The following is a 12,859-nucleotide window of genomic DNA, read 5'->3' as shown; positions in this document are numbered from 1 at the left end:
TTTATGATCTAAATTGTCATGACTATCATTACCATAAAAATTTTAATTTTAACAATTATTAATTTTTCTAAAAATATGTGTTGTAGCTTTTTAGCTTACAAAAAGTTGAAAAGAAATTTTAGAAAGCACTTCATGCTTGATGTCACAGCAGCACAATCACTTTCCGTAATCATTGAGATCAATGGTCTTTGAAATACGCATATGCCTTTGTGAGCTGGTGAAGAACTTGAGTGATAGTTGGCTTGTGACTTGTATGGACACATATATGGTATGCAATACATATATGAGTAAATTTTAATAATATGGCACTTCAAGGTTTGCACTGACAAGTGTTCTCGGGGGGCGAGTGACAATACTACTCTGTAGAAATAAGGAATGTAATCTTAAATATGCAAGTTAGATATGGCGAAAATTATCAGCTCCATTTATGAGAATAAATAACTCTGCGGTAATTTATAAGAGGAGCTTGAGTAAGAGTGATGCACATTCGTGGAGACCTGTGCGCCGGTCAGAAATCACCGCAGGCGGTGCACCAGTGTTTCCACCAACAGCAGTGGCGTATAAACGGCGCGAAGTGCACCGGATCGGCGGTGGCGTGGCGTGGAAGAGAAGGAGTGAGGTTATAGATTACAGAGATTGGGGGAAGTAGTCCCTTGTATTTAGAAAACAAATGACAGTTTCGCCGAAATGGCAATATAATGGATGCAATAGCAACAAATCATAATGTTATACAAAGTAATTAGGAGTGTAGCGGAAGCTGCTCAGCACCACCGCATTCTTTTCTATCCCGTCTGCAGCCGGCCGTCGACAGCTCGCCTACGCGCGGCGCCAGCGCCTCCTCCTCCGTGTTCGGGGAACAACGTGTTGTCGGGGCCGGCTCCGGGAATTAGCACCGGCGGCATGCTGCGTCTGCTCGCTCGGGGGCCCCCTTTTCCTCTTTCTTGTAGAAGAACGCGGGGGTGCCTCCTTCTCTCCCTCGTCGAGGGGAGCTCTCGTCACTCGCACGGAGTGGAAATAAACAGTCTTGCCCTGCAACTCCAAACCAGCTTCACGTCTCCTTTCTCGCTGCCTCCGGCAGCCGACATTCCCGGCCGCTACAAAAATTGGTGACCCGAACGCTTCAACGAACACGCCGCGATGAGCTCCGACGACAACGCTGCTGCCTCCACGCCTGCGGTCATCGCCACAGAACTGAAGCTACCAAATTTTTGGCCGAAAAATCCAAGAGTTTGGTTCAGCCAAGTGGAGGCCCGTTTTCAGCTCCGGCATATCACCTCGCAGTCGACAAAATATCTTCACGTCGTCGCAGCCCTGCCCCCCGAAATCGCCGACGCTATCGACGACATTTTGGTTTCACCCCCCGCGCAAGAAGAATATGACACCCTCAAAAAGACGGTGCTGGACCGCCTCGAGGCGCCTGAAGAAAGCAGACTGCAGCAGCTCTTGTGTCGCGAAGAGCTGGGCGACCAACGACCTTCCCAACTGCTGCACCGTATGCGGCAACTACTCGGTGTGCGCGCGCGTCAGGACGGCCAGCTCCCACTTCTTCGTGAACTTTTCCTGCAACGGCTCCCCCAGTCGGTGCGCGTGGTTCTCGCGGGTTCAAATGAGACGTCCCTTGATCAACTAGCGCAACTTGCCGATCGCATCACGGAATACTCAACTCCAACCTTTGCGCCCATGGCTGCTGCAAGAACACATGAGCAACCAGATCGACTGTCGCGCCTTGAGGAGAAACTGCAACACCTTACCGAGACCATGCAGAAACTTGTGCTATCTGGCGCTCCCCAACAGGACGAGCAACGACGCAACCGATCCCCTTCAAGACACCCAAGCTCTTCCCAGAGAAGCCATGCACGAGATACACAGGACGGAGTTTGCTGGTACCACCGTCGTTTCGGCACGGGTGCTAGCCGCTGCACTCAACCTTGCTCGTTTCCGGGAAACGCTCCGGCCAGTCGTTAACGGCGGCTTACGACATCGGCCCTCCACCCAGCCGCCTGTTTTTCGTAGTCGACCGCGTAAGCAACTCCCGCCTGCTAGTCGACACGGGAGCCGAAATCTCTATTGTCCCGGCAACCCCCGAGGATCGCCGACGTAGCAAGAACACATCGTCGCTGCAGGCAGTGAACAACACTGCCATCGCTACGTACGGCTTCCGCTCGCTGACAATAGACGTCGGACTCAGGCGCCTGTTTCGCTGGGTCTTCGTGGTGGCGGATGTTAATTTCGCCATACTCGGAGCAGATTTTCTCAGCCACTTCAACCTGGATGTGAGCGTACGTGACCGTTGCCTCAAGGATAACAACACATCCCTCAAAGTACGTGGTTTGGAGTCAAACATCTGCTCATCTGGCATCTGCGCCTTCCAGCCAGTATCAGCCTACCACCACGTCCTGGCCGAATTCCCCTCGCTCACCAAGCCCCGCAACACGGAACAGCCGGTGAAACATAACGTGACTCACCACATCGTCACCACCGGGCCGCCAGTCACCGCCCGGCCACGACGGCTGTCCAGCAAAAGGCTTCAAGCTGCACGCAGGGAGTTCGAGCACATGCTGCAGCTGGGAATTGTTCGCCCTTCGTCTAGCAACCATTCATCGCCGCTACACATGGTGCCTAAGGACGACGATTGGCGCCCGTGTGGTGATTACAGAGCCTTGAACGCAGCGACAACGCAGGACCAGTATCCTCTGCCACACATTCACGATTTCAGCGCGCGGCTGGCAGGTACGAAAATATACAGCAAGATCGACCTTGTAGCGGCATACCACCAAATCCCCGTCGAACCGCAGGACATACCAAAAACAGCCATAACAACTCCGTTCGGCCTGTTTGAGTTTGTCCGCATGCCCTACGGCTTGAAAAATGCCGCACAGACCTTTCAAAGGTTCATGGATGAAGTCACCCGGGGTCTTCCTTTCATCTTTGTCTACCTGGATGCCATTTTGGTGGCCAGCAGAACGCCTGCGGAGCACGAAGAGCACCTCCGCCAGCTCTTTCAGCGTTTGGATGAGCACGGTCTGGTGTTGAAACCTCAAAAGTGCGTGTTTGGAGTAGAGGCGCTCAACTTCCTCGGCCACCACATCACTGCTGAGGGCATTATGCCATTGAAATCGAGGGTGGAATCCGTCAAGAAGTTTCCAGCTCCAACATCTTTTCGCAAGCTGAGGGAGTTCCTCGGGCTCTTAAACTTCCACGGCGCTTCATTCCGTCTTGTGCTCGAGTGCTCCAGCCATTGACCGACCTGCTGCGCCGAGACGACCAAAAGGCACCAGAATTTTGTTGGTCTGGCGAACACCAGAACGCTTTCCAGAAAGCTAAGGACGAGCTAGCCGCGGCTACCCTCCTCATTCATCCACGGCCTGAAGCTCCTACACGCCTCATGGTGGACGCTTCCTCCACATCGGTCGGAGCAGTGCTGCAGCAACAGGAGGGCGCCCAGTGGAAGCCACTGGGCTTCTTTTCGAAACGTCTGAAGCCTGCAGAAGCACGGTACAGCACTTTTGGAAGGGAGATGCTCGCAATCTATTGTTCCATTAAGCATTTCCGCTACTTCCTCGAAGGCCGTGAGTTCTACAAATTGACAGACCACAAGCCCCTCACCTACGTATTCAGAAAACAACAGTTCCTCCTACTCAGAACGAGAGATCCGTCAGCTCTCATTCATCTCCGAGTTTTCTACAGACATCCGCCACGTTCCCGGGGTCGAAAACGAAGCAGCTGACGCCTTGTCGCGCGTCAACGCTTCCGGCACAGAAGTCCTGGACTTCGAAGCTATGGCCGCAGCTCAGCGGGACGACCCCGAGTTGACAAGACTGAAGGGAGGGGGATCTTCACTCGTGCTCTCGGAGGTTGCACTTCCCTACGTGCAGAGCACGATAACCTGCGATACCTCCCAGGCAGCACCACGACCTTTCGTCCCACTGAACTTTCGCCGAGTGGTATTCAACACTTTCCACTCCATCAGCCACCCAGGTGTCCGCGCCACCCAGCGGCTGATAACGCAACGCTTCGTTTGGCCCGGAGTCAACGCGGACGTGCGACGATGGGCTCGGACATGTGAAACGTGTCAGCAAGTGAAAGTGACTCGCCACAATCGGGCTGCACTACAGGAATTTCGCACTCCTGAGTCGCGGTTTGACCACGTTCACCTCGACCTCGTGGGACCACTACCGCCCTGCCAAGGATTTAGGTACCTGCTCACATGCATCGACAGGTACAGCCGGTGGCCCGAAGCTATACCAATTGCGGACATATCAGCTGAGACCGTCGCGCAGGCCTTCATTCAAACATGGGTGTCCCGCTTTGGCTGCCCCGCCCGCATAACAACTGACCGGGGACGGCAATTCCAGAGCAACCTCTTTTCCGCACTTTCAACGCTCCTCGGCACGAAGCTGCAGCATACAACCGCCTACCACCCCGCCAGCAACGGAATGGTTGAGCGCTTCCACCGGCAACTCAAAGCCGCACTGGCAGCGAAACTCGACCGCCAGCACTGGGTGGAGAAGCTCCCGCTCGTTCTTCTTGGCCTACGCTCAACGGTGAAGGAAGACCTCGGCTTCAGCGCAGCGGAAATGGTCTACGGCTCAACAGTGCGCCTCCCGGGAGAATTCTTCTCCGACCAGACACCTTCCGCCCCAACAGCCTCCGATCACATCGAGAAGCTGCGCTCATGGCTCGCGCAACTCAGGCCAACAGCACCTCGCATCGCCCGCAACAGGAAAGTTTTCACTTTTCCTGACATGGACTCTCCTACCCATGTGTTCGTGCGACACGACGCAACGAAGCCGCCCCTTACTCCGCCGTACGATGGCCCATTCAAAGTTTTGGGACGTACTAACAAAACCATCGCAATCGACGTGCGGGGGAAACGAGAAGTCGTCGCCGTTGACCGCGCCAAGCCTGCTCATATTGAGGTTTCCATTCAAGCAGCCTCTCACGTACGATTTCAGTGCTAACCATTGGACTGTGACCTTTCACTATTCTGCCCGTAACTGCTGTCCTTCTTTAAAAGCTCCGCAATCTAGGGGGGGAGCCTTTGTAGCGGAAGCTGCTCAGCACCACCGCATTCTTTTCTATCCCGTCTGCAGCCGGCCGTCGACAGCTCGCCTACGCGCGGCGCCAGCGCCTCCTCCTCCGTGTTCGGGGAACAACGTGTTGTCGGGGCCGGCTCCGGGAATTAGCACCGGCGGCATGCTGCGTCTGCTCGCTCGGGGGCCCCCTTTTCCTCTTTCTTGTAGAAGAACGCGGGGGTGCCTCCTTCTCTCCCTCGTCGAGGGGAGCTCTCGTCACTCGCACGGAGTGGAAATAAACAGTCTTGCCCTGCAACTCCAAACCAGCTTCACGTCTCCTTTCTCGCTGCCTCCGGCAGCCGACATTCCCGGCCGCTACAGGAGCAACGACTATAAAACGCCGATCCAAGAGAGAAGGTTTTCGTGCATTCTGTCATCTCAACACGAAGCATTGAAACTACAGCACTTTTTGCTGATTTCTGCCAAGATATATTGCCCCCGGGCCCTTCCCCGGTGTTCGTTCATGCTCCTTCGCCCAACAAAAAACAGGCAGGGCGTTTTCTCTCTGCTTGAAGAGCAGTCAATGGCAGGCCTCGCACGTGAGGTAATATGTTGTCGCACATGCTACCTCTGTGCGACCGAGGTGGCAGCGGTTCCTCTCATGTCTGCTTAAGCTGCGTTGTCGCCAGCGCTCACTAGCTTTTACTCATGAGTAGAACACATGATGCGCGGAGCGATGTTATCGATTTGGACTTCTTACAGAACATGACGGCGACGCCCACGGCAAAAACCCATGGAGAGTCCATAAAACTGCTATCCCAATAAAAAAATGTGCAAAAACCGTGGAAGCGGGTTTGAGTTTTTGTTGGCCAGCTGCATCGATCGTCTCCGCTGTGAATTCGTCCGTGTGAAGATTGAAATAACCCAGCACCCAGTTCATCGCCCCCTTCTGTATTAATTTATCGTAAACACGAGTAAAAATTAAAGGAACAAAGAGTACAAATGCATTGATATATTTATTTATGCATATTTATTTATGATATATTATTTATTTATGCATCATGTAATAGGTCCAAGGCTCCAAGAAATGGTACTATCCAACGAGTTGAGATATTGCCATTTAATGCTGGAGGATGCCGCAGGGTTGGATACCCCGTTCGGTTTGAAAGAAAATACAAATGGCAGCGCAGTGCAATTACTTCATGTCATTGTTGTGGTCGCTCTTGGGATTTCAGCGGCGGTGTGGCGCAGCAGCGCACAGGTCTAGATGCACCATTGAGTCTTCAAACATCAAGCTTTAAGAATGTTTAGATGTCTTACTTTGAGCAGTGCGCATCCACAGAAGTTTTAATATTTTAGTTAAAGGAACAGCCCCAACACTTCAAGAAAAGCACTTGAAAGACTGTGATGTTTCATGTCATACAGCAGTGCTATACTTCAGCTTAATATAAATTGGAGAATCTGATTTTATTACTAACATTTTTAGTTTTATGTTGTAGACCTCTATGAAAAATTACGGTATGAAAGTAGGGAGAATAGCACGAAATTACAACAATTACAACAATGAAAGTAGGGAGAATAGCACAAAATTTTAAACTTTGCCCTCTGCAGACATTCACAGATACAACTGAGTTTCATTCATAAAGAACTTTATACAGCAGACAAGCAGCAAAAGTTGAAAATTCTTTGACCACAGCAACCTCTCACTGATAATGTACTTCCCAATGTCAGTTGCTTCAAAATGTTTATCCACTAGCAGGTTATTAATTGAAGCAAGTACTCCTGCAGTGCCTTTTCACTATCAAAGAACATACAAGGAAATGGTTTAATGCTGAGGAGCAAGGCTCAGGACGATGACAGTGTTAACAACCTAGAGTTGATATCCATAGAAAGGCCTAAATTTCAATAGCCGAAGGAGAGTAGGGTTTCAGTTTAAGGCTGATTTCTAAGTGGTTGAAACAGCATAATTAGGACATTATTTTTGAACTAAAAAACCAACTTGATTTTGGTTTTACCCTGGGCACTCGCACAGTAGTAAGAGGGAACAGCACAATTTCATTGTCCGCAAGACATGATATTAAATGACTGCACGTTACGGTCTTGTCAAAAGCAACGGTACATAGGTTGATGCCAGATGCAATAGTGAATGCATTAGCAATGGCAAAAACACCACAGTCGTATAAGTTCTCTTGATGCTGTACTGCCTTAGTGTGAATGGTAAGAGTGTTTGAAGCAAGATGCATTATGTTCATTACTTGAGCTGCTACACTCGGTCCCTGCCGGTGTCAAGTTATCTTTTGGTCCACTTTCTTCACCTTTATATTCTATATACTACAGATAACACCCCCTATACTGCTACACCCCCTATTGAGCTGCTACACGCGGTCCCTGCCGGTGGCAAGTTATCTTTTGGTCCAATTTCTTCAGCTTCATATTCCATATACTACAGATAACACCCCCTATACTTTCCTTGGTGTTATTGTCTGTTAGTTCTCATTCATATTGTGTCTAACAAAGAAAACGAGCCCTTAAGCGTCATCTGCTTTCCTACACTCGGCATAATGTCCTGGTCTAATGAATCATATAAAAAAACACTGTTGTTGGGGGCTTCACAGTTTGTCACCATGGCCCAATGCCCAAGAATATGCAGAATTTCAATGAATTTGTCTTGCTTCTTGATTTCAAGCTCTCCCCAAGAAGAACACCCTGAAAATTGCACGGACCAGGAAACTGATGAGAAATAATAAATTGCCCTGCATTTATAATTGCACCTGACAGCCATCCTATGCCTCATAAGGCCACAAATTCCGTGCCTGGATTAGGAGGATGTCTTGCTGGAGAGTAGAGCAGTCTTATGAATTTTGTTATTGGTTGGTGCAAAACACGATCATCTGCAAAAAGGCATATCTTGGACCACACTTTGAGTGGAAGGTCTTTAATATATGTGTGAAATAGGAGCAGCCCACGGACAGAGCCCTGGGCTGCTTCTCAATTATTTCAACCTCCAGAGCAGAGAAAGTAAAGAAAGTGCACATATTTACAAAAAAGTGAACGTTACTACCGATTTATAGCACGGTAACTGCATTTTCTACGCTGAATTTTAAAAATTCTTTGCACCAGCAGAATTGAGACATGTTTGCCACTTAAGTTCCAGAACTAACAAAAAATTACATTCAATTTTACTTCATTATCTTAAATTCTGATGCTCCTAGGTACAGTGACCATCGGAAGTGGCTATCTAACTGTAAAAAATGCATGTATCATCACTCCGCAAAACACTTGTACACTGCTTATAAGTCTGCATTTGGCACATATACTGTCACTAAAGAACTCTAAATCTGAGTTTCTTTATAACGACTAATGTTAAAACATTTTGGACTATGATCAACCCGTGCGCGATGAACATATAATTCTGGAAAGCCGATTGATATATCTGTCCTTGTGCCTAATGAAGAATGCACTGCGCCTCTTAATATGACACATTTTGAAAAAATGTTCTGTCTCCTGCAATGATTGCCTATGTCCTACTTGTCAGAATGATTATGTCGTCGTTACTTCAATGATTGTTCATGTGGCTTTAGTGTCGCAAAACTAATTTATTTGCTGAAACAAAACACTCACATCCTGGTTCTCAAAATTATGAAGAAAACACCATTGCCCTTCTAATATTCTAACAAAGCTTTTTCAGCAATCAATGAATACTACGTCTACAGTGCCCTACACTGTACACTACACTATACGGTATAAACTCAGCTAATTTTTTTTATATTTACTCATTAATTACATCATTCTCTCGATGCAATCATCATTCACAGTGTGAATTGTTTTAGAATTTGCTAATGCATTTGATAAGGTCTGTCATAAACATTTACTTTAAAAGTAAGTTATCTGGACTTCAGCACTAACATCTTTTATTGCATTGGATGCTTACTAGCAAACTGCACTCACTTTGTAACCACAAGTGGCCATTACTCACAACTTTGAAGCATAACTTCTGGTGTACTACAAGGCTCACTACTCCGCTAGACCCAGTTTGTTCCTCATTTATACCAACAACCTCCCTTCCTTGCTATCACCTAACATTCACTCATCATTTGCTGATAATGGTGTTATTGCTTGTGAAACACAGACGATTTTAATCACTTGCCATAATTACTGTAGCTAACTGGTGTGAACATTGCTAAATGAAAGTAGGTGTTAGCGAATGTAAAGTCATGCATGTGTCCTGTTAAAGTAATTGTCCCTAGGAACTTCTTCGGTATTATAGATACCTGGGTGTGCAGATGTATGTTAACTTATTCTGGAATACCCTTACTGACTACAAAATTAGCAATATGCTAACCAAGTGCTTGGCTTGTGCCATAAATTTTCGGCCACTCCATCCTTAAAAACACTTCTTTATTCTATCCTTGTACGACCAAGCAAAAATATGCACATGCATGTGCCTTTACCACATTTTGTAAACAAATTTCTTCAGTGCCTACAAACAAGCCTTGCAAATGCATTTTGCCCTGCTTGACACTTCAGTGGCCTCAGCGCACCGTAAGGGCACAGGGCCCCCCTTAAGAAAAACGTTATGGGTCTTACAGATGACTTGAATCAAGACCGACTGTACAATGATGGTTGATTCAATGTGATATGACACTGTGGTTCATGAATGAGTTAGTTGTGGTGTGTTGGATAATGGTATACCTAACTTGTGAAAAAGGACCAAACATGCAAATTTATAATGAGGAAACAGTGACATCAGTGCGAGATTGGTTTCTGTGGCAAATTCATTTGCAGTTCTATTGTAATTACAGAAGATGAAAATTGAATTATCTTGAGTGAGTACAAATGAACTAGTATTTAGTTTGTGAATAGCAGTACTATCCTAAAAATCATGCACAAGAGAAACGGAGGTTTTTGGTACAAATGAGGAACAAACTGGGCCTAGCGTAGTAGAGAACATTGTAGTTCTCATTGCATTGCAGTGCAGTTTGGTAGTAAGCATCCAATGCAATAAAGGATGTTAGCGCTGAGGTCCAGATGACTTACTTTTAAAGTAAATGTTTATGACAGACCTTATCAAATGTGTTAGCAAATTCTAAAACAATTCACTCTGTGAATGATGATTGCATCGAGAGAATGATGTAATTTATGAGTAAATATAAAAAAATTAAACTGAGTTTAACTTTGATGTGTATTTTTAAATTCATACGGAGTAGTTTACTCTGCAGTGTAGGGCAATGTAGACGTATATTGATTGCTGAAAAAGTTTTGTTAGGATATTGGAAGTGCACTGGTATTTTCTTCGTAATTTTGAGAACCAGGATGTGAGTGTTTTGTTTCAACAAATAAATTAGTTTTGCGACACCAGCCACATGAACAATCACTGGAGTAACCACGACACAATCATTCTGGCAAGTAGGACATAGGCAATCATTGCAGGAGACAGAAAATATTTTAAAAATGTGTCATATTAAGAGGTGCAGTGCGTTCTTCATTAGGCACAAGGATAGATATAGCAATGGGTTTTCCAGAATTCCAGATATGTTCCAGATATGTTTTCCAGATATGTTCATCGTGCACGGGTTGATCATAGTCCAAAATTTTTTAACATTAGTCGTTATAAAGAAACTCAGATTTAGAGTTCATTAGTGACAGTATATGTGCCAAATGCAGACTTATAAGCAGTGTACAAGTGTTTTGTGGAGTGATGCAGGCATTTCTTACAGTTAGATAGCCACTTCCGATGGTCACTGTACCTAAGAGCATCAAAATTTGAGATAATGAAGTAAGATTGAATGTAATTTTTTGTTAGTTCTGGAACTTCAGTGGCGAACATGTCTCAATTCTGCTGGTGCAAAGAATTTTTAAAATTCAGTGTAGAAAAATGCAGTTAGCGGGCTATATATTGGCAGTAACTTTTACTTTTTTTGTAAATATGTGCACTTTCTTTAGTTTCTCTGCTCTGGAGGTTGAAATAATTGAGAAGCAGCCCAGGGCTCTGTCCGTGGGCTGCTCCTATTTCACACATATATCCCTTCCCACTACCAACTAAGAACTACATTTTAGCTCAGTGAGAGGCGTTTAATTATCTAGGAGTGCATATGTACCTAGTGACTTGTCCTGGAACCATCATATGAATGAGTTAACGAATTCCTGCAAATGGTTACTTGGTAATCTATGCCGAAAGTTGTCTTCAGTACCACCTAGCTGCAGTCAGACGAGCTGCATGTAAAACCTCAATGTAAAGTAGATTATGCCTGTACTATTAGGACAACCATCAAATTAGCATAATTAGTTTTCTAGAATCGGTCCACAAGAAATGTACCAGATTCATTCTTTTGGACTGCTCGTATACAACTGAAGTGTTTCTGCTCTAAAAACAACGTTGTGTCTTCGCTCACAGGCATCTTGCCGCAAAAGTGCTCGACAAAATTTTCTTTCTATTTTCTTATTCACTGCCCCAGGAGACTAACTCATCATTCCAGCACATCGTTTCTCCCACCACATGCATCAGAATGCTGCTTATCTGCCACGTTCCCATTCTACTACTTCTCAATGTTCATAAATTATTTCTGCTTCCTGACAATGTCATGCCCTTCCTCCTGACGATGCCCTAATCACCAGTATATTTCTCGTTTCAAAGCTGTTTTTGAAGATAATCCGTAAAGTTACGAAATCTAACATGACCGGCCATTTTTTTCTGTCTGCCCACCCTTTATGCAATGTCCCATGTCGGAACCTTTGAGGTATCCTGAATAATTAGGTGAATAAATGAATAAAATGAAGATATGCAATCTCACTTATAGTAGGTAGGTACATAATCTATGTATCATGGTAGACGGTCAAAACAAGGTCAAGGTCGGGTGTATACACGCAACATGAGATGGTACACGTGTCGGTTCTATTACTATTTGTGATAATGAAAAAACTCGGCGCTAGTATTACTCCTTAGCTTACGACTGAAAAGAGAGAGCGGAGGAGGATGATCGTTCCAGGTTGTGTTTGTAAGATTGAAATCACCCAGGAGTAGGATATGGATTACAAAAGAAATCACATGTGAACAAGGTTTAATACTATCATATAGCTAATTGAAGAATATAGGTGTTGTGGAGGGTGAGGAATAACGCATGGTATATGATAAAACTATTTATGACTACGACATACATATGGCCAGACAGCTTCCAGATCCTTGCTCGAATACATAATAAAATATGTAGTGTCATTCGCAATTGCCAACACGGCGCCACTTCCTCTGCATGCAGCACAATTGTAGTAAGGAAACGAAAACTGCACGGCATCATTGAATACTTCTGTTGTAGTGACATGTACACAAAATCACATTAAAGTAGGCATGATCATTTTCACAAAGCATGTGTTGATTGCAGACAATAACAAATGATATAGTTACAGACCCACTTAATTCTGACGTTGGAGAGAATGTAAAACTGAAACTTGAGGAAGTGAAGAAAATGGGCCAATGCCCCTCTCGCTTTCTATGCCGAAGGATGTGGCGGAATGGAGCATGCAGGCTCAACATTATAGCTATGTTACTTAGGTTAAAGAAATAGCACTTGCCAACAAGGCAGATGGTCTGCTAGGGTCAGTATTACTCTGGCAGCCAATCACAGAAGCAAACAATATTGACATCAAGCAACCTTTTTAAAATGGTTTATTTGTCATTTTGCATCAGTTCAATAAATGATCAGGCTTTTCATGTTCCACTTCAACAAACCAATGAAGGACATATAAATGTACCAATATTCGATTGTAATGCAACTACAATTGCAACACGAGGGGTGACTTTTTATTGCACCCAGGAAGAAAAAATAGGTATTTCGTGTGTATTTTGGTCT

General features: G+C 45.7%; 1 protein-coding gene across 1 annotated transcript; it reads left to right on the top strand.

The window, feature by feature from the left end:
* The first annotated feature begins 1,137 nt into the window (after positions 1-1,137).
* On the top strand, positions 1,138-3,242 carry LOC119375313 (uncharacterized). The gene is made up of 2 exons (XM_037645493.1): positions 1,138-1,875; positions 1,959-3,242. Exons 1-2 carry the CDS (start codon positions 1,138-1,140, stop codon positions 3,240-3,242), a joined length of 2,022 nt encoding a protein of 673 aa, XP_037501421.1.
* The last annotated feature ends 9,617 nt before the right edge of the window (positions 3,243-12,859 follow it).

Source organism: Rhipicephalus sanguineus, chromosome 11, assembly GCF_013339695.2.
Source record: "Rhipicephalus sanguineus isolate Rsan-2018 chromosome 11, BIME_Rsan_1.4, whole genome shotgun sequence".
NCBI lineage: Eukaryota > Metazoa > Arthropoda > Arachnida > Ixodida > Ixodidae > Rhipicephalus > Rhipicephalus sanguineus.
Note: the sequence above shows the minus strand (reverse complement) of the source record. Positions and strands in the feature narration are given on the sequence as shown.